Here is a 25,042-nt window from a genome sequence, read left to right as displayed (position 1 = left end):
TGAAAATTGGAGGTACCTTCTCTTTGAAAGCGGCACAGCAGCTTTTAGGCCCGTTGCCACGAGGCACGCGACACGGGTCAAATGGAAAGCTTAAGATATAGAAGTTTTATGTTATAGAGGGTCAGCATGAGCTGCGAGATTTGATTTAATAAGGGGTCACATCAAAGCCTTGGATAAAACGACCAGATGTCGAATCCTAGGCGCTGCTGGTCGACTGCAGTCCTTCAGACCCATTGATGCAGATAGGAATAATGATTTCTTAAACCACCCATATATTGAGAAGGAGTTGTCATTATTGGCAATTACAAACTTGAGGGTTTAGTCATTTAGTAGCACAATATACTGAGTATATAAAAGGGTACTCTTGAATATCGGGTTAGTATGCATGAGCGGTAGTTGTAGCTATGCATGAGAGACAAGTTAAAATGGACTTGTATACATCATCTTGAAAGGCCAACAACAGACTTTGGAATAAATGCGACGCGTATAACATGAACCGCCGCTATTAAAAAAAATTGAACTACATCTAGGTAATTTGTAAAAAGTTTGATCGCTCCCTTGATTTTCTTTCCTTTTGGTCGATATATTTTCCCTTCCCTTTCTCCCTTCCAGTTTCTTTTTCTCAAAAAAATTCTTTTTAATACCTTTAGTGGTGGAACAGACGGGTGTTCTGCTGGACAAAGGTGACGCCCAGCTTCTCGGCGGTCTCGAAGACAGCGCCATCGTTTTGGCTGCCGCTGGGGGCGGCAATGTACTTGACGCCTGAGCGAGCAGCTCGGAAGACGTTGTCGATGAAGGGGAACTGCAGTGATGGGTATTGATTAGCCTTGTGATTATGAAGAAGAAGGAGACGGGGGCGTTTCTTATAATCCTGTTTACGACATGGGGGGGGGGGGGGGGGTTAAACTTACAAAGGCATCGCTGGAGACGCAGACGTCCTTGAGCTGCTTCATCCAAGCCTCGCGCTCCTCATCAGTGAAAGCAGGGGGGACCTGCTCGAAAACGGCCTCGAAAGCCTCCCTTTCAGCGCCGTCCTTGGGGAGCTCGCCGCTGACGAGGAGGTCAATGGCATTGCTCTTGTCGGGTCGCTTGGTGCCTTTCTTCCACTTGATGCCGAGGACACGCTCGTGGAAGCGCATCCACCAGTTGTCGGCCTTGTCACCAGCCAGACGGGTGCAGTGGATACGGGACTGCTGGCCGGCGCCGAGGCCGATGACCTGGCCGTTGACGGCGTAGCAGACAGAGTTGCTCTGGGTGTACTTGAGGGTGATGGTGGCAACGGTGAGATCGCGGGCGGCGTTCTCGGGGAGGGCACCGGCATCCTTGGGAGTGATGATGGTGGTGAAGGACTTGGGGGAGATCTCGGCGTCGTTGCGGTGCTGCTGGAGGGTGACGCCGTAGACGGTGCGGGTCTCGATGGGGCCGGGAGTGTAGTCGGGGTCGATCTGGAGGACAAGGTACTTGCCTCCCTTCTTCTTGCGGAGGATCTCCAGAGCGGCATCCTCGTAGCCGGGGGCAATGACACCGTCAGAAACCTCCTTGGAGATGATGCTGGCAGTGGGAACGTCGACAATGTCACTCAGGGCGATGACGTCGCCGAAGCTGCTCATGCGGTCGGCGCCACGAGCACGAGCGTAGGCCTGGGCAAGGGGCGAGCTGTCGATGCCCTCAATGTCATTGACAAAGTAGACCTTCTTCTCATCGGCAGTGAGGGGCAGTCCGATAGCAGCACCAGCAGGAGAAACGTGCTTGAAGCTGGCAGCAGCGGGCTTGCCCAGAGCCTCCTTGAGCTCCTTGACGAGGGGCCAGGCGTTGAGTGAGTCGAGGAGGTTGATGTATCCAGGAGAGCCGCTCAGGACCTTGAAGGGAAGCTGCTGGTTGGCGGTATAAGCCGAAGCGGGCTTCTGGTGGGGGTTGGCACCGTATCGGAGGGCCATGTGCTGGTCTCCCGAGCCGGCGTACTCCTTGCGGAAGAACTCTGAGATGGCGGCATCGTAGTCGGCAGTGTGCTCAAAGGCCTTGAGAGCATAGCGGTTGCGGCTGGCATCGCTGATCTCGCCCTTCTCGAGCTCGCTCAAGAAGCCGGCGTAGTCATTGGGGTCGCTGAGGATGGTGACTCGCTTGTGGTTCTTGGCAGCAGCGCGGATGAGGGTCACGCCGCCGATATCAATCTCCTCAACGGCCTCGGGGATGCTGACGTTGACCTTGGCAACGGTGTCCTTAAAGGGGTACAGGTTGCAGATGACGTAGTCAACCTTGTTGATGTTCTGGTCCGCAAGATCCTTCTCGTCGGATTCGAGGTTGCGAGCGAGAATGCCAGCATGGACAGCAGGGTGCAGAGTCTTGACACGGCCAGCAAGCATCTCCGGCGCCTTGGTGATGGCGCTGACGTCCCTACACGCCGTGGCGCATTAGTTTTCTTGTCTCTTGTCTGGCTCCCGACAGCTTCCTCCTGGTCGCGTGTCCATGTCTCAACCACAATTGACAGCTCTTTTGTCCCCTTTCCATACCAAGCATGAGAATTAGGATGATGCATACTCAACGGGGAATCCAGACTCGCGGATCATGCGAGCTGTGCCGCCAGATGCCAGAATCCGGACATTCTGCTGGGCGAGACCCTTAGCTAGGTCCAGCAGGCCAGTCTTGTCGTAGACGGAGACGATAGCAATCTTCTGGCTAGACATGATGCCGGCAATTAAGCTTCTACACAATTGGGGGGAATGTGAGAAGACGGGAGAGGATGGGTCAAACAGAAAAGAAAGAGAAAATAGTTAGTCTTCTCTCCTTTTGTCTCTTATACGAAAAAAAAAAGAGCCGATGTCGTCGGTTGCGGAAGGGAAAGAAAAAAAAATGTTGGCGGGGTAGCAGCGCAGGTCCTTTGGTGGGGTGTTGAGGGGAATGATTTGCGCTTTGGCGTTGTAATAGTGACGACGTAGCGGATTGATTGGACGCGGCTGGGAGCTGTGAGGCACTTAATTAGAGCAATAGCAGCAGATAGTGGATTGGGGGAGAGGGAGAAAAAAAAAATTGCGAGGGCCAACGGAAAGACGGCTCGCACATGTGACAAGAGGAGATTGGATGTTTATATTTGTTGAGTCAAGATGTTATTTTTCTTTTCTTCTTTTTGCTTGAAAAGATGTTATACAATCTACCTTTGCTTGATTAGTTGCTCTCTGATATAATTCAATTCAGTCCTATTCATCAACCTGGATAACGATACTGACAGCAATGTTGGGAAAGCTCTTCGTCTTACCTAGCCGCATTCACATTTGCGCGGTTTGTTTTCTCAGCGCTAAGAGCTCCCCTTGGTGTGGGAACCGAGCGTCTGTGGCCCTTTAGAAGCTATTTTGGGATGTGTTAACAGGAGACCAGTGATATGACAAGTTAATAAGAGTAATGGCTGGAGTGCTTCGGGCTCGTTCGTTGATATCAACATCTTGTCCAATTCGAATGAAAAGTCTCTGAACATGATAGACACCAATAAAGTAACACTTAAGCACTCCATTTTGAACCAAAGAATTGCTGTGAGCATCACAAACTTAGGCTAACAGAGCATCACGTTTTGGCACGTCATCACCGGGACCGAAGGATATATATTCTTCGAAATCAGTCGAATTAGAGCCTGAACACCGCTTGTGCCTCAAGTATTTTTGATCGTGACCTCATTTTTTTTTGTTGGTATAGACTGCCGACCTAGCAAGCCCATCCGGGACGCCTCCCGTCCCAGACCGAGGCCCAAACCGGGAAATAAAGTACAAGTCAGACCGGATTTCCCCTGAGCCATGCGATGCAATTCGAACCCTTTTGTTCAAGTGGAAAAAGCATGCTGCGCCTCAATGCCCCATTCTACCCTGACGTCCCTTCGCATTCCAAAGCAAAATTAAAACATTTAGGCCTGCGAGAGTGTTAGTTAGCAAAGGTTTCTCGAGAATCCTCCAACCCCTCCTTGTCCGGAAAGGAGCCTTGTCCATGTGCTCTGGACAACTCTCAAGACTGTCGTACCTTGATGGCGAACTTGCGCTGGGGGAAGTGAGTGTTGCGCTTCTTGGTCTTCTCCAGAACACGGGCCTTGTCCTCAGGTGATAATCGGCGGCGGATGGCACGGGTCTGCTTGGGGCGGAGGTCGAGAGGCAGGTACTTGGCCTTCTTGTAGAAGAGGCGGAGTTGGTTGCGCTGAGTGGCGTTGGTGACGGTCAAGACACGAGCGATGGACTTTCGCAGGTCGTGGCTGTAATTGAAAGTGTTAGTCGCAACAATTCATTCGTCCTCCCCCGCTGTTGGGTATCTAATGGAAGGGCCGTCAATCCTTACATCTTGTTCAGCTTGGAGCCGGAAGAGGCAACCTTCTGGATGCGGAGCTGGCCGAGTTCAGCCTTGAGCTCAGAGAGCTGCTTAGCCAACTCCTCCTTGTTCTTGCCCCAGAGCTGGGCAGTCTTGACTTTTCCCGACGACTAACACACAAAGAATCAGCAACCCCATTTTCCTGACGCATTGTACAGAGTGCAAGAGCGGTGCGTTGATTTGATGGCGGAATGACGAGTGATGGGGGACATTTTCGACGATTTCGTTGGTGTATTATCTCGGCGACAGCGCAGTAAAATTCGACATCGAGGGGGGCAAAAGACTGGCATAAAGGGAGACGTGTTCTGGGGGCCTAAAGAGGACATGTCCATCACTTAGAGCAGGGACCGTATCTACTCACCATCTTGAGAGTCTTCGATGTGATTTGCGAGAGTTGCGTTAGTAAAAGTCTTCCTCGACCGTGACCCGTCCGTATGTCGCGATGGCTCGTAACTCTCAAAAGAATTTAGTCGAGGGTTTGCCGAGTCGGTGAAAAATTGCCCTAGGGTTTGGCTGAGCGTGCACCAGATTGAAAGACGTTGTAATTTTTCATTGGCCAATTAATTATGGAGCGCTAGTGGGTAGCGAACGCCAATCACGTGACTATACACGTGCAGGATCCGTTTCACTAGCGTGGGCGGTGAGCGATTCTGCCACTTCTTTCAGACGGAGACGGCGTCAGACAATGCCGTGGCTCGGGCGTTGTTCCATATCGTCATCAGATGCACCCTGAATTCGAACTTTGTCGCCCAGATTGGAAACCATGGCCACATCAGGAAGCGGAGGCTGGGCTCAGCTACGCCAGCAGGCACGATCGCTAGAAAATCAGGTAAGAAGATTTGTTATGGGTTATTTGTGCATTCTGTCTCGTGAGCTGGCCTACTGACGATGCCGCGGCTTGCCTAGACGGAGAGTCTGTTTCATACCTTTTCTCAGTTTTCGACGGGATCCAATATCCCACCCAAGCCATCGGCGGAGGAGCGTGACATAGAAGCCAGGCTGGAGGAGGTACTAGATAAGGTATGTCCAACGGCTCGTGCATCAACAGAGTAATGTGAGCTCTGGCAACTAAACGAGCAACTGCAGCGCGACAATGTCATCACCCAGCTCGCACGACTCCTGGATTCGGAAGCATCGCTCAACACGTCCGCCCTCAAGCAAAACAACCTATCCCTGCTCAGAGAAAAGCTATCTTCTCACCGGCGCGACTTGACTCGCCTCAAGTCTACACTGCAGCAAGCTCGCAACCGCGCCAATCTCCTCAGCAACGTTCAGTCCGACATTGACGAATACCGCGCGAACAACCCGGAAGCTGCTGAGGCCGACTACATGCTGGATGAGCGCAATCGCATCGACAGAAGCAACGATGTGACAGATAGCGTCCTCAGCCAGGCGTATGCCATTAACGAAAGCTTCATTGTGCAGAGAGAGACGCTGGCGAGCATCAACCGAAGGATAACAATGGCCGCGAGCAAAGTGCCGGGCATCAACTCAATAATTGGACGCATAACAACCAGGAAGAGGAGAGATGGATTCATCATGGGAACTTTTATCGCGCTGTGTTTTATCGTCTTCTTTTGGTTCAGGTAATGGGGCCATCATACATCCACCGGTGCTGCACATGTCATTTGGCGTTTAAGGGGGGTATCAGCGGTTCTTGTCTACTTGTACAATATGGCAGGATCCATAACACATCTAATTTCTCTGTGGTTTTAATGATACAGGCGCAGGAATTTGGAGAGATGTCAAACCTCTAATCCGAACCCTTTGCTTTTTCCAAGTGAGGCTTACCAGGCAGCTTCTCTCGCGCTGTAGCGGGCAGTAAATCCTCCTTCTTAATATCCTCGACAAGCTTCCCCAGCCCCTTGGCCAGACTCTCTAGCTCATCAGGGTGACCAGACCCGCTGCCAGCCCAGCGTATCCTGCAGTGGTGGTCAACCAGATATGTATAGCCGACCTTGCTGTTGAGCAAGCCTATTGATTCGCGGATCTCATCGGTGATGCCTCTCTGCACCAGAAAGTACTTGTCCCAGTTCTTCTCTCCAAACCTCTTGCGCAGCGATCCCATGAAAAGCTTCACCAGGAAAGCCTTGCCATTGTTATCCTCGTAATTGATTCTGACGAGCTGTGCCGCATCACCACTGGACTCGAGCACCTGGTGAAGCAGCGGGTTGGCTTCCTTTGATATGAAACTTTCGACCTGTCGCTCGGCCCACTGGCTGCTGAATACGGACACGACGGAGGCTTTGCCGGAGAGGAGGGGGGTGGTATCGCGAGGCGATTTGTCGTTCTTGATAAGCGTTTGGCCGTAGAGATTGGGGAAGAAGAGGGAGAGCTCGGCCTTGAAGAGGCGGGGCGGCGCGATGAAGGACTTGCCCTCGTGGTATTGCAGATTGCCCCAGTCGCGGAAGTAGGGTCTTGATATCTTGGCAGTCCTGAATTTGGGCACATCATATTAGCAACTCGTAGATAGTGTGGGTGTTTTGGCTAGTGGTGGGTCTCTCATACAGCTCCTTGCGTCTCTGCAGATGCTTATCGTAGTTGACAAAGTCCTCCTTGCGCTGTTGCATAGACCGGCTGTCGATGCCCGTGTTCTCGCCCGGCAGGGGAGGCAGCGCCATGCCGATTGGCCGGGGCAGCGGTTTCGGGGTGAAGCCGCCCTCGACTCGTTTGCCGTAGCTCCGGGGAGCCTCAATCGGTGCCCCGGCGACGGTCGTCTTGGGGTCCATCGAGGTGCCCGCGGCCGGCTTCTCTGCCCTTGCGGCCGCCGCTGCGGAGGCGGTAAATGCGCGCCATTGGCAGCGACTACATGAGGCGGCAGTAGATCTCGTGCTTGAAAGGAGGAGGCCGCTGAGGGCCAGCTCCAGCGTCCGTGGCGATGGCATGGCCGCCTGGGGGGAACAGAGACAGCTTTTGCGGCCCTTGTCGCGATGACGCCGAAAAAAATTTGGCATCAAGCTGCATGAGCTCCATTCTTTACGGCCCCGGAGAGGCACTGGCTACGGCTCCGGGGGGTCGCATCGGCAGCGCTACAACTTGGAGCAGCCATTGGGCGTTTACAGTGGCTCCCAGCACTACTAGTAGTCGCCAAAGCAGCCTAGCGCCCACGCGTTTTCGCTCTTCCCAAGCAACCAAGCAAAACTCCCCGCCAGCTGCTAATCCGAGGGCCTGGAGCCATCAAAAGTCAGCACCCCGGATTCGGCTATCCGCGGGGGCTTTCAACAGCGTCAACCGCAATGCCGACTGAAGCCACTGCTGGCCTTGAGCATCCCGGTTTAGAGTCGGCGAAAGGAAACGATTCTCCCCTTGTTTAAAAATCAACATCCTCTCCTCTAGGTCTTGCAAACCATCGTGCCGCTCAATTGGACCACCTAGACACCATGTTTCTGCAGCGAGGATCAAGAGTGCTGAGACGGCAATGGGGGGCTTCCAAGGCCATGGGCAAGATGGCCCTGGGAAACACAACGCCTGCCGCCCCCCGGTGGTTCTCGGAGTCGAGGAGGTTATATGCCGTCAAGCCGGTGTTGCTGGCTGATATCGGCGAAGGTGAGTCCTTGGCTCCGGCCTAGCTGGCAAAAGCGGTGGATGCTGACATTGACGCGAGCAAAGGCATCGTCGAGTGTGAGGTTATCCAGTGGTTCGTCGAGCCCGGCGCGCACGTCGAGGAATTCTCCCCTCTGTGCGAGGTCCAGAGCGACAAGGCGTCCGTAGAAATCACAAGCCGCTTCTCCGGCGTCGTCAAGAAGCTATACTACGAGACGGGAGAGATGGCCAAGGTGGGAAAGCCGTTTGTTGACATCGACATCCAAGGCGGGGCCGAAGCCGACGAGGCCGGTGCGCCCAAGGCCGCGGAGCCCAGCAAGGACGCAGCCTCAGCTTCAACACCAGCACCCGAGCCAAAGTCACAGCAGACTGAAGCCAGTGCAGTGGCACAGGGACAGAGCAGTCAAGCCCCTAAGCCCAAGGGCAAGGCCGCGGCACTGGCGACGCCAGCGGTGCGACATCTGTCCAAGGAGCTGAAGATTGATATCCTCGAGATCGACGGCACGGGCAAGGATGGCAGGGTCCTGAAAGAGGACATCTACAAGTTTGTACAGCAGAGAGACGCCAGCGCCAGCGCATCGGCCGCTTCACAGTCTGCATCTACACTGCCGCAGCAGCCATTATCACAGGTTCCGAGCGGCCAGCCTGGTGTGCAGACAGAGACGAGAGTCCAGCTCACCAACACACAGCAGCAAATGTTCAAGACCATGACGCGGTCACTCAACATCCCTCACTTCCTCTACTCGGACGAGGTCGACTTCACAGATCTCGTCCACCTCCGCTCTCGCCTCAACAAGGTCCTCTCCCAGTCGCCGGCTGCCCCCGGCCAGGTGGCCAAGCTCTCCTACCTCCCCTTCATCATCAAGGCCGTCTCCATGGCGCTGTACCAGTTCCCCATCCTCAACGCGCGGGTCGACATCGATCCCGCCACCAACAAGCCCTCCCTCATCATGCGCTCCCAGCACAACATTGGTGTAGCCATGGACACGCCCTCGGGTCTGCTCGTGCCCGTCATCAAGGACGTCGGCTCCCTCAACATCCTGTCCATCGCCGCCGAGCTCTCGCGCCTGCAGGCTCTTGCAGTCCAGGGCAAGCTCACGCCCAACGACTTCTCAGGCGGCACCATCACCGTCTCCAACATCGGCAACATTGGCGGAACGTACCTCAGCCCCGTCATTGTCGAGCGCGAGGTGGCCATCCTGGGCATCGGCCGCATGCGCACCGTCCCGGCCTTTGACGAAAATGACAACGTAGTCAAGAAACACGTGTGCAACTTCTCGTGGAGCGCCGACCACCGCGTCGTCGATGGCGCGACCATGGCTCGGGCCGCTGAGGTGATTCGCCGTGTGGCGGAGGAGCCGGACGTCATGGTCATGCATCTGAGGTAACGAGATTAGAGGAAACATAAATAGAAAAACATGTAAAGACCTAGATTACGTTGATGTGCCATGCTGAGATTGGTTCGCTTTTCAAAAAATTCGCTCGGTATAAGTATATAGTATAGTAGCTATCTATTTTCCTGGTTAGGCATGCAGAAAGAGAATGTCACTTACACCACAACCTCCTGCATCGTTGCAGATCCCGCCTCTCTCAATCCGTCTTGCACCCCCCCCCAAAAGGACGTAACATGTACAGTACAATACAATACAAGACAGTACACGATGCATCCCCCAGTCCCCAAGAAACAAGCCACAAAAACAGAAAAGCTGCACCTAAAAGCCCGGCCCTCGCGTTCGCAGCAAGAAAGCGTCGCCCCACGGACGCAACATGACGCCATCTGCTGCTCTCCCCCCTTCCCGCTTCCGAGCATCTGCATGCGTCCCGACCTGAAACAAGCACCAAATCAAGACGAAGGGAGAAGAGGAAGAAGAAACAACAACATCCAAACTAATAAAAAGTAGGCTCTCAGCTGATCGCCCGCCCGCGCCGCGCCAGCCCCCGTGACCGGTTTTTCCCTCTGCAGGCCCTGCTCGTCACAGCGACGGATGACGGTGACGGTGACGGGAGCTGCATCTGTCTGGCTGGGCGCCCAACGCCCGAAACGGGGATTCCAACGTCTGGGGCCGCCTGTCTCTGGCGCTGCATTAGCGGCAAAGACGTGAGGATTTCTCTATTTGGAAACCCTCCTTTCACGCACGGCGTCCAAAAGCTGTGTGTGCGCGTGCCGGGAATCCTTTCTCTCTTCTGGCTTTCCTTACTGAGAAGCCCTGCTATCCCCCTTACCCGGCTTCGTTTGTGGGGTTGAAGCCGGCCAAGGAACTTGGGGAACTCGGCAAGTTTGAAGTTGAAAGCCAAAAAGTAGTACAGATCACATCGGGTAAATCATGAAGCCAGCATCACGCAGCACGTCCTCGCTTGTGTGTAGCACAATTCTCATTCATTTGTTCGCCTATTATACTGCCCTGTCCACTGAGGATGATGCTATCCTAGCCTATCCCCATCCTTTGCCCGCAAAAGGAAAAATATAAAAGAAAGAAAAAAAAAAAAAAAAAAAAAAAAAAAAAAAAAATACACAGCCGCATTATTCCCTCCTTTGTGCAACCCCAGTTTGCTGCTGCTTGTCAGATAATTTTCATGCCCAACTTCGTCCAACAGCTTCTCCCCCCCGTTGCCGGCTGACCGAGCTGTTAGTCTCGGCTCTGTTGAGTCCCAACTCCACATCCGATGAACCAGTAATCCCTGCGCCAAGATGAAAATGCCCAAGCCAAAAAGGAAATTATGCAAAAATTTGGTGCCATTGCTGGCCCGTCCTCCAGAGTCCGCAGCTCATATACCAAAACAAGATCTAGACCGTGAAAAAAAGGAAAAAAAAAAAAAAAAGAAAACCTGAGGCTGCCGGGATCGAGTTTTGTGTAAAAAGAAAAGAAACAAAAATCATATTGCTCCGATGTCGCATATCCGCATAACCGCCAGAGGTCATGATTTTTCTGGAACAAAGAGTAAAAAAATCGATATAACGAGCAGACAGGCCCGGATGCTGAGGTCATTCGACGACGGGCGTCCGGGTCTGTACCAAGCCCATCATGGTAAAACAATGGCACTCTATTGGCTGTCGTGGTCGCTCTCCATGGTCTTAATGGCCCTAGCAAGAGCATCCTGCTGCACCTCGGCCAGGGTTCGGCTTACATCGATGGTGATGACGTCTGTTTCGTTTTGAGAAGGTCGCTCCAGGATATCAAACTGGCTGTGCACCATGTTGGCGCCCATGTAGTGGTTCTGGCGCTGGGTAACACGCTGCAGCAACAGCTCCTCAGAGGCATCGAGGTAGATGAAGTGGATGAGCAGGCGGTGGTCGTAGTACGCAGCAACGCGGATGACGTCTCGGTATTTGCGCTTCAGGGCAGAGCAGGTCATGACGACGCCCATCTGGCCCTCGCTGATTTGGCGCATCGACTCATCGCGAAGGGCCGTCAGCCAGTCCCAGCGGTCCGCATCGGTAAGAGGAATGCCGTTCCTCATCTTGTCGACATTGGCCGGGGTGTGAAACTGCCAGCATGTTAGCACGCTTGTCAGCGTCGTACAAGGAAAAATGTCAGCATCACGGTGCCAACTGGGCAAATGCATACCGAGTCGCCTTCAATGTAAGGCATGTTGAGGGCGTTTGCCATGTACTCGGCAACGCTGCTCTTGCCACACCCGGCAGGGCCAGTAACGAGCCAGATGTGCGTGTGCTCGCCGGCTTGTCCGGCAATGTTGTTCGAAGTCGCCGGCTTGAGAGATGTGCCGTTGGTGGTGGCCTGGATAGATGGCAGAGCGGCTGCAGTGGGTGATTTTTGTCCCTGGGGGACTGAATATGTGGTATCAAAAGACATCATCGTGGCAAGTGGAAATGGAAAAAAAGAAAAGAATAAAAATTCCGGTCTAAAAAGACAAAAAAAGGTTGTGTATGAGTCGACTGAGAATCAGCAGAGATGGCCGAGATGGTTTATAGATAGAGTATGACGAAAGAGGCAAACAGCACGGCGAGATGGATGTTTGCGAAGCCCAAGTTGGTGCAGCCTGGAGTCTTAAATGGGTTAAAGGCAGATGAATGATGATGAGTGGCAGATTATGGTGGGAAAGGCGAGTACTTGTAGGTACAAAGCAATAACCGAACGTATGGAAGCTTTTCAAACTTTTGCGAATACAGGAACCTTGACAAGTGACGGGAGCTTCATGAGGAGGAGAGCAGCTATTAATACTACTAGGGCCTAGGGACTAAAAGAAGCAGTGCTTGAATGTACGTACTTCCGGATGGATCCAGGTCTGGTAATCTCATACAACAAGGAAGCCCCTTGGTTCTCAGACAACAAGTCAACCTAAAGCAATGGTGAGTCGGTATTATGGGGTACACCGGGCCGGCAGGACAAGTACAAGTACAAGCAGACGAGGAAAAGGGAGGGCAAGGAACATGGAACATGGAAATTGCCGGGAGGGGAGCAGAGCCCAAACCACAGCGCCGGTTCTGGCGAGCAAAAGTCTCTTCCCAACGGTGACACAATACTGGGGTCATTACGAGCGCCGGCCTCGAGACTCTGGGGAGGGGAGTGGCTCCCCTAGATTCCTAAATTACCGGCTGCGCCAGTCGGGCTGGAACCAGGGCCTCTAGCTGTTTAGCTGTTTAGCCCAGAGTGCCGGCGACTCGGCTCGGCGCTCGAATACGTCGGGGGCTCCCCGTTCCATGCCTGCGCCCCCCTGTCGCCTCTGCCTTTTGCTTCCATTTGTTCTTCCTTTTTTCTAGACGCTACCATGGGTTCCCCCTGCTGGCCAGTCATGCGAGCAGTGTGAGATCAGGGGGGGCGTGTATGCCGATGGTCGGGGGAAGCAGAGCACGGGATGACGTCGATGTAATCAGTCAGCAGTCTGTGATTATTACGAGAACTTGTACATCAGTCATACTTGTCGAGGGAAAACAGAGAAGGCGAGCAGAGGGCAAATGGACGGCGAATTGAAAAAAGGGGAATTGCTAGCGCACCCTCAATGCGGCACAGGAGGGCGAGACATACCCCTTTGGCATCCCGCAGCAAAGGCTGGCTGAAAGCTGCTGCAAGGAGGCCATCAGCTCCACTGGGCTGGGCGCCAAAGGATGGGAAGTGGGAAGTGGAAAAAAGGAAAGAAAAAAAAAAAACAATTAAGAAGAAAAAAAGAAAAAATTGGGCCATCGGCTATTGCACTGACGCCTATGGCATTGTCATTTGCCGATAATATGGGTGGTACAAAGTACGGGCCCGCCTGCGTCAGATCACGCCTCTGCCTTGGGTATCAGTCGGCATCCCAAAGTAGCATGTACAGTTGGTATTACGGGAGGGAGCCAGAGGGTCTGCCTGCAGCCTGGAGTCTCTCATCCATCCAATTGTTGGCCACTTTGAAGTCTACGGATATCTACAGTACGTACCTTAGGTATGAGAGATGCCCGGCTGCTTATAATTGCCATCCATTGCATACCTGCCGTGTACCTGATGTTATGGAAGTACCCATATAGTACTGTAGGCTCGGTAAATGACCTCAAGCTGCAATAAGAAGTTTAATCTCTAGCCGCTGGGTAGACAGCTGGAGAAAGCACTTGGTTCCTCTCCATCTCGCCGTGGCCACACACAGTTTTAGTGAGCACCAAGCCGCTAGCTCGCCAGCCCAGTGAGCACTACACTGCCAGCGCCGTCCGGGGAAGCACCCATTGGATTTGGCTCCAGCCCAACGTGCAAAACGTCGAGGTCGGGAGCAGGTAGCTCTACACCATTGTTTCAAGTTTACCAAGATGATCCCATTGACACTCATGTTGCCTTGCGAGAATACTTCAATGACTTGAAGGCATTCGCAAGCAACTCCGCAGGCCAAAGCGAGAATATCTGCGGGTTGTGTCTATCTATTCCCGCTTGGAGACAAAGTGTCTGCTGTGCGGAGTACTGGACAGCTACACCACGCATGTACTGGTACCGGCCTGTGTGCTTCGTTTTGTAGATGCTACACAGACCTTGCCCGGTCAGGCCGTCGATCCATTTGGGCCGTGCTGCGTGGCCGCGTGCCAACGGGGATGATGTATTCTGCTGCCAATCTCGCCTCTTAGAGGAACCATGCTGCGTGATGCGCAACACTTGGCTGCGGCTTGCATACTGCACTCCCTGGCCGCGGCTCCAGTTGCCTATCGACGCCATCCGTGTCACACCGACTCAGACTCGCTCCCTTGCATCGCTGTGTAACTCAACAGTTTCGCTTGAGAGAAGCCGGCGATGCCACCCACACAATGAGCATCAGGCTATCGGATCAGGCAAAGCACAGGACGGGATATAGGCATGTACCTGTACTACATGTGCTAGAACGTACCTAGTCGTTGGAGGTAATGCAAAGCAAGGACAAGCACTGCTCCCCATGCATGCACTTATTCTGGCCGGCTCTCCCCAAGGTTGCACTACGCTCGGTATCGGCGGAGTCCCAGAGTATCGGGTCGAGTCGAGCCGCCCTAATACTTACAAGGACAGCTGTTTGTACAGTACAGCATCATGCTTCCGAAAGCCACAGACCGGAGAGGCCCTGCACTTGGCGGGCCATCAAGCTCGCCAAGACGCGGAGTGAAAATGCATGTTCCTCGTTGACGTCGAGTAATGATCCTAGCCAACAATGCTACTTCGCAGGTAGGGATGGGATGGGATGGGCTGTGACAATCACATCTCCGATAAGTGATAGGTAGCACACAAGGGGGGAAAAAAGAAAAGAAAAGAAATAAGACAAAATACAATATTGGCCATGTGACTCGGACCAGCCTGCCTGTGCCTCTGCAACCAATAACCGGAGTGAGATGGCGTGTCTGGGCGCTCTCCGACTCGAGAAGCGTTGGGTCCGTCTATTGCCGCGGAAGCCAGACGCTACTCCCGCCGAGGCCGCTGTTTCTGCTGTGATGAAGTGCTCGGGGAGACCTCAAGTTGCATCCGGACAAGACAAGCGGCGGCCTAGTCTAGGTCTCAAAGAGGTTTCGATGCATCTCAGCCCCATTTCAAGAGTGGAGAGAGAATCGGCCGAATATTGCCCGCCATTTTTTAATTTTTTTTCGTTCTTTTTCTCTCTTAGGCCCTCGTCTGTGTGGAAAACGTGGGGGTCACAAGCCTCCAGCTGACTCGAAAAATCCCATCAGGGATTGCACATACCAATGCGATGAAAAGGTTAAAGCTGGAAAAAAAAAGATCAGATGGTTTCGGTTACCTAACTGAGTAACTGTAGGTGTAAGCGATCCTTTCAATAGCCGCAGGGGTGTCGGCATGGATACGAAAAGAACCATGCAACGATAGATGTGCAGAACGGAGTATTAGGCACATGTATATGCAATGCAAAGCAGCCGTACATCAGCCGTTGGGTAGCTGTGCTTCCCTGGCCGCATCAGAAAATTTTTCTACGGCGTTGCGTCAGGGCGAGGGACAGGAAAAAAAGGCATCATCTTTGAGCTGATTCCAGCGTCGTCGATTCCGAGTCTTCATCAAATCAATACTCGTGTGGAAAATTGGGCTCCACCAATCGGGTTACACTAGGCTGATGGCATCAGGGGCGACGAGCTACTCATACTCATACTCTCACTCGTACTGGTTACCCAGCTTAGGTAGGTACTGTACTATACCGTTACAATGGGAAGCTGTGTGAAAAACTGCCGGCGTCCTCTTCCGCAGATGGCTGCGGACTAAGCCCTCCTAGTGCCAACTCTTCCGGGCGTTTAGGCGCTTTGCTTCCAACTTGCGGGAACAACTGGAAACAGCGAAACAGTCTATTGAAAGGCGGATTAAAGTAAATAATATTACTCTTCTGCTAAGTGTTAGGTGACAATGTCACTGGCAGTTTCATATACAAGAACAAAAAGAGATGAAGCCGTGGTGAAGCCGTGGTGAAGAACCACGCCGTCGCAATTGACAGCCATAAGCAGCTATTACTGAAGTTTCAGATAGAGTTGGCAAGAGCAATTGCAATGCACAGCGGGCTGGTTGATTGGCAGCTGTAGGGAAATGAAGGCCATTTATCCACACGACCACATCAACCGCCTTTGGCCAATCTTTTCTGCCCATTGGCTCTTCACGTCACGCGGCTTACGTGGATATTTTGCCACTCTTGTGCTCTCCTATTCTGCCCCCTGAATCGTGAAGGGGGTTTTCATGTCTTGGAGCATGCTTCTTTACAAGCACCAGAATTTGCTTTTTAGATACAAGGCTGAATGGCAAGCGTTGTCGTGTGGCCTGTTCCGCAGTGTTGGCAAAGTGGTAAACGACATTGAAGTTTACCTTGGCAGCCACTGCTAATGTATAGGTACAATGTTGAATTCGAATTCTCCGATTTCATGAAAACACTACAACAATGCTCTTACCTGTGGTGTCAGTCCTAGATATAGGAAAGGGCTATTCAACACCCCAAATTAGCTCTCCAGCACCAGCAACTAAGAAGAGTTCCAAATGTCGTAACAGCGCATAATGAAAATCTTTCATCACCATTACTCAAATAGATACACGGTTCCTGGAGTATCTGCCATTCTCGCTACTTTCTGCAACTATCGCTACTATCTATTACTATCCATATATTCCTCTAATATCTGCTATCATTACGGAGTACTAACCCGGCCGCTCCAAATTTAAGTATGGGATCAATTGTTGAATAGTGAACGTGGGGTGCTGAATAGTCACTCCCTAGATATAATACTCAACATCAACATTACAACCAACGCCTGGGTATCAATTGAATGAGAGCCATCACCGCTACGAGCTCTGCCAAGCTCAAACATCCTACACTCTTACCCAATTGCAATGCCATCTGTCAAAAGGTCCTCGATCCTTTCGTCTACTGCAAGTTACCCCTCAACCCCGCCATGCCACCTCGGGTCACTGGGCCGCTCAGGTACCCCGCCTGTGGCGCAGGCACAATGCCTCCAACTCCCTGTACCTATTCTAAACCTTGAATCTCTGCACGAGGTTTAAGCATTGACTTTACCGAAGTTGAGGTCTATTGCGTTCCAAAGGTATCTGGTTCCTTACAAGACATGGCGTCTTCTCATAGACTGTGACTTCTTGGGCAAACCGAATACTTTCATCAAGTTGTCCCTACCACCATTGACAATATCTCGGGATACCTCGATGAATAGATAGGTACTCGTAAATTTGCAGAGGTTACCCTCGGATATGATAGTAACACTATAATGTTCGCTGAACAAAAGTCCTGTAGGCAGACAGCCTTGCGTAAAAACGGCCCGCCTAAGCCACAGTGTGCCCTTAATTGCACGTCGTGTTCTGCTGGATGATGTACCCGCTCTAGCTGCTTTAGGCATCTTGTGTGGCTTCACCCAAGAACTTTTGGCAGATTCTGCGTGCCGCCAGAAACCGCCAGCCGCTCAGAGGTTCCTTATAGAGTTGGCTGCTTAAGCTCCAGCCACGCGGCGTCCTGCTGGCCTGATGTCTTCCCTCTTATTGCCCCTCATCTCGCGGAGGTCGCCCTCAATAAGATCCCAAGTTGCTTCACTGAAGTACCATCCAATTCGCAGACACAGCCTTGCTCCTCGCCTTGCAGCTTTCGCCGTATTCAGGTCGTTTGCCTCAACCACCGCCAACATGAAGCCCGAGGAGCTTAAGCACTACCTGGCGGACCAGCCGCCTTCCGTCGTGCGCCTGGAGATTGAGAAGCACTTTGCTCTTTTGACCGACCAGCAGAAGCGATATGCTCACTTTATCAGCAAGTATGTTACATCTTTATACTTTCACCCTGCTTACTATAGCAATGATGGTGTCATGGGTATAACTGAGCGCCTGTTATTCACACTTCTATAGGGCTGCTTTTGCCGGCTCCAGGATTGTCCTGCGCCAGCTCTCCCCAGAGTCAGAGCCCATCTACGACTTGATCATTACTCTTCACAAGTCGGTCAATGGCGACTGGAATGCGCTGGCTCAAAAGGCGGGTGTTGAGGAGTCCGAGCTGACCCTTTTCCTCGAATATGTCGCTATGTTCCTTGGCAACATGGGCAACTATAAGAGCTTCGGAGATGCCAAATTTATCCCCAGATGCAGTGAAAAGACTGTTTCTGCTCTGGCTGCCACATCTCCTGAAGCACAAAAGTTCTATGATGCCACCAAAGGCGCCATCTTCAGCCATGAGGACCCCGCTTCTATGCACCTTGGATTCCTCGATGCTGGCCACATGACCACCTACTACCCCGACTCAAAGGGCATCACCAAGAGCGAGATTGAGGCTGTCTCTGCCTGGATGGAGGAGAAGAGGCTGTTGCCCGAGAACACCAGACTGCGAAAGACCGCTGATGGCTTTGATATTCTCATTGCTTCTGCCCTTACCAGCGTCCCCGCTGATGGAGGTGACATTGGAAAGGAAACTCGATTCACCGTTGAGAATGGACCTCTCAAGGGCAAGACAATCAGTCTTGTCTATGGTGATTACGCTGAGGAGATGAAGAATATTACTGCCAATATCAAGCAGGCTGCTGCCAACGCCGACAACGACAACCAAAAGAACATGCACCTGGCATATGCGAAGTCGTTCGAGACTGGATCTTTGGAGGCATTCAAGGACAGCCAGCGTTTTTGGATCAAGGATAAGGGCCCTAACGTCGAGTGCAACATCGGCTTTATTGAGACTTATCGTGACCCTGCCGGAGTCCGTGGTGAATGGGAGGGTTTCGCATCCAGTCAGTATACCCACATTTCAACTCCGCCCTTGTATATCATTGCTAATACTAGTTTATAGTGGTTAACCGTATGTTATTTTGTCAATTTTATGGAGTAATGCTGGGGATTTCAGCTAACATAACTGGTAGAGGAGCGCACTCGCGCTTTCGGAGAGTTGGTTGAGGCCTCACCCTCTCTCATCCCCCTGCTCCCCTGGGGCAAGGAATTCGAGAAGGATAAATTTCTTTCTCCAGATTTTACTTCACTAGAAGTGATGACTTTTGCAAGTCAGTAACATCATGACGTCTTTGCATTCCCACTACCTTTCATTTGTGCTAACAATCTTTCTAGACTCTGGCATTCCCGCCGGTATCAATATGTAAGCATCAACTTCACTTTGTTTTCGAATTAATTTTCCTTTTTACTAACATATACTAGTCCCAACTACGACGATATTCGTCAGACTGAAGGGTTCAAGAACGTATCCCTTGGAAACGTGCTTAGCGCCAAGGCTCCCAATGAAAAGATCCCCTTCATTCGTCAAGAAGACTTAGCCGTCTACCAGGCAAACCGCGATGCTGCCTTTGAGGTTCAAGTCGGTCTTCACGAGCTGACTGGTAAGAATTTCTCTCCTCTTCATCTACTCCAGCGCCTCTGCTAATCATCTATTCAGGCCACGGCTGCGGCAAGCTCTTGCAGGAGACCGCTCCTGGAGTATACAACTTTGACAAGGAGAATCCTCCTGTTAGCCCTGTTTCCCAGAAGCCCATCACCACTTGGTACAAGCCTGGTCAGACGTGGAGCTCAGTCTTTGGACCCATTGCCGCCTCGTACGAGGAATGCCGTGCAGAATTGGTTGCTATGCACCTGAGCTGCGAATTCCCTGTCCTGAAAATCTTCGGTTTTGGAGACGGATCAGAAGACATCAACGGCCCTGCTGGAGATGTTCTCTACGCATCCTATCTCTCCATGGCTCGTGCCGGTCTTGCCTCTCTGGAGATGTGGGATCCCAAGAGCCAGAAATGGGGACAGGCACACAGCCAGGCTCGCTTCTCCATTCTCAAATCTTTCCTCGAGGCTGGCGACGACTTCTGCAAGCTGGACTACACCAAGGATGACCTTTCCGATTTGACTATCAAGTTGGATAGATCCAAGATTCTCACAGCTGGTCGAACTGGTAAGTTTAGTGATTCTCCCCCAGATTGACTCTTTGACTAAACAACTTTTCAGCTGTGGCCAACTACCTTCAGAAGCTCCACGTTTATAAGTCAACCGCAGACGTGGAGACTGGTACCAACTTTTACACCCAAATGAGCACCGTTGGCTTGGACTTCTGGGGAACAAAGGTTCGCCAGGTGGTTCTGGATAACAAGCAGCCGCGCAAGGTCTTCATCCAAGCCAACACTACCCTGGATGAGGCCACTGGCACTGTATCGATCAAGCACTACGATGCTACGCTCCTGGGAATGATTCAGAGCTGGGCTGACAGAGACTTGTAAGAAAGAGAAGTGCATAGATAAGAGTATCGAAAATAGCGATATGTCTGTGAAAAATGTTTTGTAAAAATCTCAAGAATATACAGATACCCTCTCAAAAGAGTAGAACTAGTGTTACCATGCAACTTACCGCTAAGATTGACCAGCTATGACGTTGTGGTCTTTAAGTCTCAAAAGTAGGGCTCACTTATATACAAATTCATTACCAAAACTGCCCATTCAACAGTACGAAATAATATTAACACTTTAGCCTGTTTGTAGCTCTTTATATCGGTGGACTCTATTTCACAATCCCTCGAATAGCGTGGTCTTGCTTGTTTATTGGCCTTTCCCTGCCGTCATTTTTGCTCTGGAAGTGGACATGGATGTGGCAAGTTGGAAGATTTGTGTCGTTCACAGACGTATTTTGTTTTTACCAGAAGCCTGGTGGAAGAAAATCATTTATGCTCGTTTTGTTTTTTTGACTGTAAAAACCTGATTACAGACGCCAAGATGTGACCGATGCCGTCGACTTCCAAATGCAATTGGCCAAACCAGCCCATTTCGGAGACCCTTTCCGTTCTACAACCCGCATCTTGACCAACACCCCAGTGAACTCCACCCCACGCTTTCAAGCCGCCAGAGATCTTGTGTTTTAATCAAATTTACCACGCCATCTCGTGGGGCTTGTCACCCTTCCGCAGGCTGAAGGTGCTGGCGAGGTAGCTGGCCAACAGATCCACCTTCTTGATGCTAGCAAGCAGAGCCTTGTCGACGGCCTTCTGGTCGGCAGCACGGCTGCTGTTGATCTCCTTCTTCTGTAATTCAAGCACTGTTAGCAAATCCGTGCTCCCTTCGATTTTGCTTCTTCCTCCTCTCATCTCCATCTTTTTTTGTTTTTTGCACGTACCTGGGGCTTCTCTCCCTGCTTGAAGAAAGCCTCAGCGGAAGCCTTCTCCTTGGCCTTCTCGGCGGTGAAGTACTTGGGCTGAGAGATCTCCTCGATCTTGGCGGCGTCGAGGCCGGAGATGTCGACCTTGTAGGAGGTGGCGATGACGTATCGGGCGTTGACTCTTCGCAGGGGAACGCCGTTGATCTTGAAGGGACCAGTGACGAGGAGAACACCCTGGTCGAGAGTCTTGAGAAGGACGACACGCTTACCGCGGAAGCGGCCAGCGAGGAGGATCAGGACGGTACCAGGCTGGAGGGTCTTTCGGGGGGCCCAAGATCGGACGGCCTTGCGAACCTATTGTTTCCAAGCGTGTCAGCGCGACCTTGATTCTCTTCCATGGATGACGATCGAAGCGTCGCAAAGTAAGGGGAATTGGGGAAAAAAGCCACCAGGTGTCGGAGTCTGTTCGCAATTTGGGAGGCGTCGAGTTGTCGTTTTTAGGATGCTGGATATACATCTTTGGTCATCCCCAAAGGAAAATTGAAGAAAAGAAATTGACCAAGCGCCAAATCCTCCAAGCGCTGCCAACCGCATCCCGGCGTTCCCAAGCAACCCAACTTGTTCCCTTGAATCCCAATTGCCGTGTCGTCCCAAATTGCGAATGCAGACATGTGTACCAGGGGCTTTTTCTTCATTGCGACGCATGACCAGACAAACTCACCTTCTTCGGCTCGCTCTCGTCGTCGGCAGGGTACCACTTCTTCGCCTGGTCCGCGGAGGCGGGAACCTCCCGGGTCGACTTCCCGAACTGCTTGGTCGTGGGCTTGGCCGACATATTGACTCTCTCGGGTGTCTGATATGGGGTGTGGAGAGGATGAGGAAGACACGTTCGTGATGTTCACCCGAACGGAAATGTTGGATTTCTTTGTGAGCGCCGCTAGCGAGTTTGTGGGAAGCAAAATGTGAACCCTCTGGCACTAAACCGCTTACGGCGCCAATTCGTAGCAGCCATTCCCGCTTGCTGGTGGGACATGGGGCTCAACACACGTGATGATAAGATAAGCGCTAGTGCTGGGCCGATGGCGGCCGAAGATGCTCGAACGTGCTGTCGAGATCGTGAAGCTACGATAAGAGCTCGGCATTGGATAAAGAGAGAGGCAACGCCCCTGGCGATGCTCTTTTGCTTCTTCTTTATACAAACCACTCTCTCGACGCTCTTTCAATTCTGAGTACATACATTTATTTTATCTCTTTTCTCATTCATTCTATCTGCCACAATGCAAGCCAGGCGACAGGTGTTGTCCTCGGCCCAGCGCATTGCTGGTGTCTCTACCAGGCTCACGAGACCAGCTATTGCACGATCAGCCATTAGGCCTCTGCTCTTCGGAGCCCCATCATCACGGCTAGTTCCGGTCTCATTAGTAAGAACATATGCCAATGGACGTCCACATCCACCAGGAGGAACCCATCGGATGAACATGGGGGGAGGTGAACCGGAGAAGCCCGCACTGGAACAGTTTGGCATTGATTTGACAGCCAAAGCCCGGGATGGCAAACTCGACCCTGTAATTGGGCGAGATGCAGAGATCCAGCGTACAATTCAGATTCTATCACGACGGACAAAAAACAACCCGGTTCTCATCGGAAATGCCGGAACTGGCAAGACGGCCATCTTGGAGGGTCTAGCATTGCGCATCGTCCGGGGCGATGTCCCTGAGAGTGTCAAGAACAAGCGAGTCATCTCTTTGGATCTGGGTTCACTAATTGCGGGAGCCAAGTTTCGAGGCGACTTTGAAGAGCGCCTGAAGAAGGTGTTGGACGAAGTTCAGAAGGCGGAAGGCCAGGTGATACTCTTCATTGATGAGTTACACACTCTCTTGGGACTGGGCAAAGCCGAAGGCTCCATTGATGCCTCAAATCTGCTCAAGCCGGCCTTGGCCCGTGGTGAACTACAATGCTGCGGCGCGACTACCCTCGCCGAATATCGTGTTATTGAAAAGGACGTGGCGCTCGCCAGACGTTTCCAGCCCATCCTTGTTAGTGAGCCAACCGTAGAAGACACTATCAGCATCTTGCGAGGTATCAAGGACAAATACGAAGTCCACCATGGCGTGCGAATCACCGATGGTGCCCTGGTGGCCGCCGCTGCCTTGTCCAATCGGTACATCACTGATCGATTCCTCCCGGATAAGGCCATCGATTTGATGGATGAGGCCGCAAGCCACCTGAAACTACAGCATGAAAGCAAACCCGAAGACATCATGAGGCTGGACCATAAAATCATGACGATTCAGATCGAACTGGAGAGTTTACGTAAAGAAACAGATGTCGCAAGTAAAGAGCGCAGAGAAAAACTGGAAAAGGATTTAAAGAAGCATTACGATGAGATTTCGGAGCTCAATGCAAGATGGGACAAGGAAAAGTCTGAAATCGAATCAGTCAAGAAAGTCCAGGAAGATCTCGACAAGGCCAGATTCGAGCTCGAACAAGCACAGAGAGACGGAAACTTTGCTCGAGCCTCTGAGCTCCGATTTGGTGTCATACCCGACCTCGAGCAAAAGTTGCCATCGGAAAAGGAGAACCAGCAAGACACTGCCGACGGAACTCTCATACACGACTCGGTGACAGCCGATGACATTGGGAATGTCGTATCCCGCATCACCGGCATCCCCGTCTCGAAGCTCACTTCGGGACACATTGAGAAACTGGTTCACATGGAGGATATTCTACGAGAATCTGTCAAGGGACAAGAGGATGCTATAAAGGCTGTCTCTAATGCTGTGCGGCTCCAGCGAGCGGGCCTAAGCGGCGACAACCGCCCCTTAGCCTCGTTCTTCTTCCTAGGACCGACTGGTGTTGGCAAGACTGAGCTTTGCAAGAAGCTGGCCAATTTCCTCTTTTCGACTGAATCCGCCGTCGTTCGGTTCGATATGTCCGAGTTTCAGGAGAAACACACCATCTCTCGACTTATCGGTGCTCCATCCGGCTATGTCGGTTACGAAGACGCAGGGCAGCTTACAGAAGCGGTTCGTCGCAAGCCATATGCTGTGCTCTTATTTGACGAATTCGAAAAGGCACACCGCGACATCTCTGCTCTTCTTCTCCAGGTTCTTGACGAGGGATATCTCACTGATGCCCAAGGTCACAAGGTCGATTTCAAGAATACCATCATCGTCCTTACGTCCAACCTAGGAGCAGATATTCTCGTCGGTCAAAACCACTTGCACCCATACAAAGAGGACGCCAATGGCGACATTGATCCATCTGTTCGCCAGGCGGTCATGGACGTGGTCTCGTCCGCTTACCCGCCAGAGTTCCTCAACCGTATCGACTCATTCATTATCTTCAAGCGGCTAGCCTTGAGCGCCATTCGCGAAATCGTCGACATCCGCCTCAGGGAGCTTCAGCAGCGTCTAGATGACAGACGCATCACTCTCTCCATATCAGACACTGTCAAGGATTGGCTGGCTGAGCGAGGCTACGACCCTAAATTCGGAGCCCGTCCTTTGAACAGACTGATTACAAACGAGATTAGCAACGGACTTGCTGATAAGATCATCAGAGGCGAACTCAAGATGGGAGAAACGGCCGAAATCAGGCTGAAGGATGACAAGGAAGGACTGGAAGTCGTGAATCTTTCCCAGACTGCTTAAAAATCTAAAAGGTTTAATGATTTGCATATTTGTTTTTGTTTATTGGTAATGTAATACTAGTTGGCATTGGAGTCTGGTTATGAAAAGAATGTACCATATGTATGCTAGGTGTACAGACTCCTCTCGGAAATTGTAAAATAGTTGATACCCCGCTTTGAATATCAAACATTAGATTTCAAAATCCTTTGAAGAAACTATTTCCATATGAAATCAAGCACTTCGATGTCGGTCCCCTCACAGCCTTATGTGAAAGGGGAAAAAAAAAAAAAAAAAAACTCCCTTGCATTCAACATAGTCTATAAGAATAATTAGCTCGACCGCTAAGCAACCAACCATGGGAAGCGGCTAACCGCTTCAAACGGTTCCATGGTCTAACGGTTATGACTGCGGATTCTGATTCCGCCAGCGAGGGTTCGACTCCCTCTGGAACCTTTTTTTGGTATTTCCCTTGTTTGGCATTTTTTTTAGAGTGCACTTATTCAGCAATCTTTTTTTGATTGGTTCCTGTTCTTGCTCTGGCAAGGC

General features: G+C 51.7%; 9 protein-coding genes across 9 annotated transcripts; 4 read left to right on the top strand and 5 right to left on the bottom strand.

Moving 5' to 3' along the window:
• Window positions 1-646: 646 nt before the first annotated feature.
• On the bottom strand, window positions 647-2,684 carry TRIVIDRAFT_42985 (uncharacterized protein; the record flags this gene model as incomplete). Its single annotated transcript, XM_014096248.1, has 3 exons — window positions 647-802; window positions 912-2,394; window positions 2,539-2,684. The coding sequence occupies 3 exons, from the start codon at window positions 2,682-2,684 to the stop codon at window positions 647-649; spliced, it is 1,785 nt and encodes a 594-aa protein (XP_013951723.1).
• Window positions 2,685-3,488: 804 nt separating this feature from the next.
• TRIVIDRAFT_75969 (uncharacterized protein) lies at window positions 3,489-4,772 on the bottom strand (the record flags this gene model as incomplete). Its single annotated transcript, XM_014096247.1, has 4 exons — window positions 3,489-3,895; window positions 4,003-4,228; window positions 4,312-4,451; window positions 4,703-4,772. 4 exons carry the CDS (start codon window positions 4,703-4,705, stop codon window positions 3,890-3,892), a joined length of 375 nt encoding a protein of 124 aa, XP_013951722.1.
• Window positions 4,773-5,094: 322 nt separating this feature from the next.
• Window positions 5,095-6,050, top strand: TRIVIDRAFT_80587 (uncharacterized protein; the record flags this gene model as incomplete). Its single annotated transcript, XM_014096246.1, has 3 exons — window positions 5,095-5,170; window positions 5,248-5,361; window positions 5,428-6,050. The coding sequence occupies 3 exons, from the start codon at window positions 5,105-5,107 to the stop codon at window positions 5,929-5,931; spliced, it is 684 nt and encodes a 227-aa protein (XP_013951721.1).
• Window positions 6,051-6,094: 44 nt separating this feature from the next.
• Window positions 6,095-7,070, bottom strand: TRIVIDRAFT_57380 (uncharacterized protein; the record flags this gene model as incomplete). Its single annotated transcript, XM_014096245.1, has 2 exons — window positions 6,095-6,776; window positions 6,850-7,070. 2 exons carry the CDS (start codon window positions 7,068-7,070, stop codon window positions 6,095-6,097), a joined length of 903 nt encoding a protein of 300 aa, XP_013951720.1.
• A 651-nt stretch (window positions 7,071-7,721) lies between these two features.
• On the top strand, window positions 7,722-9,272 carry TRIVIDRAFT_134758 (uncharacterized protein; the record flags this gene model as incomplete). Its single annotated transcript, XM_014096244.2, has 2 exons — window positions 7,722-7,887; window positions 7,951-9,272. The coding sequence occupies 2 exons, from the start codon at window positions 7,722-7,724 to the stop codon at window positions 9,270-9,272; spliced, it is 1,488 nt and encodes a 495-aa protein (XP_013951719.1).
• Window positions 9,273-10,926: 1,654 nt separating this feature from the next.
• TRIVIDRAFT_57378 (uncharacterized protein) lies at window positions 10,927-11,699 on the bottom strand (the record flags this gene model as incomplete). The annotated part of the gene is made up of 2 exons (XM_014096243.1): window positions 10,927-11,370; window positions 11,451-11,699. The coding sequence occupies 2 exons, from the start codon at window positions 11,697-11,699 to the stop codon at window positions 10,927-10,929; spliced, it is 693 nt and encodes a 230-aa protein (XP_013951718.1).
• A 5,733-nt stretch (window positions 11,700-17,432) lies between these two features.
• Window positions 17,433-20,127, top strand: TRIVIDRAFT_80585 (uncharacterized protein; the record flags this gene model as incomplete). The annotated part of the gene is made up of 8 exons (XM_014096242.1): window positions 17,433-17,557; window positions 17,649-18,517; window positions 18,577-18,585; window positions 18,647-18,784; window positions 18,849-18,876; window positions 18,936-19,114; window positions 19,171-19,674; window positions 19,728-20,127. The coding sequence occupies 8 exons, from the start codon at window positions 17,433-17,435 to the stop codon at window positions 19,994-19,996; spliced, it is 2,121 nt and encodes a 706-aa protein (XP_013951717.1).
• An 86-nt stretch (window positions 20,128-20,213) lies between these two features.
• On the bottom strand, window positions 20,214-21,764 carry TRIVIDRAFT_216791 (uncharacterized protein; the record flags this gene model as incomplete). The annotated part of the gene is made up of 3 exons (XM_014096241.1): window positions 20,214-20,790; window positions 20,883-21,218; window positions 21,586-21,764. The coding sequence occupies 3 exons, from the start codon at window positions 21,697-21,699 to the stop codon at window positions 20,638-20,640; spliced, it is 603 nt and encodes a 200-aa protein (XP_013951716.1).
• A 312-nt stretch (window positions 21,765-22,076) lies between these two features.
• TRIVIDRAFT_80583 (uncharacterized protein) lies at window positions 22,077-24,721 on the top strand (the record flags this gene model as incomplete). The annotated part of the gene is made up of 1 exon (XM_014096240.1): window positions 22,077-24,721. The coding sequence occupies one exon, from the start codon at window positions 22,142-22,144 to the stop codon at window positions 24,515-24,517; it is 2,376 nt and encodes a 791-aa protein (XP_013951715.1).
• Between the last annotated feature and the right edge of the window lie 321 nt (window positions 24,722-25,042).

This window comes from Trichoderma virens, assembly GCF_000170995.1.
Source record: "Trichoderma virens Gv29-8 chromosome Unknown TRIVIscaffold_88, whole genome shotgun sequence".
Lineage (NCBI taxonomy): Eukaryota > Fungi > Ascomycota > Sordariomycetes > Hypocreales > Hypocreaceae > Trichoderma > Trichoderma virens.
The sequence above is the reverse complement of the archived record's forward strand: the minus strand, read 5'-3'. Positions and strand labels throughout refer to the sequence as shown.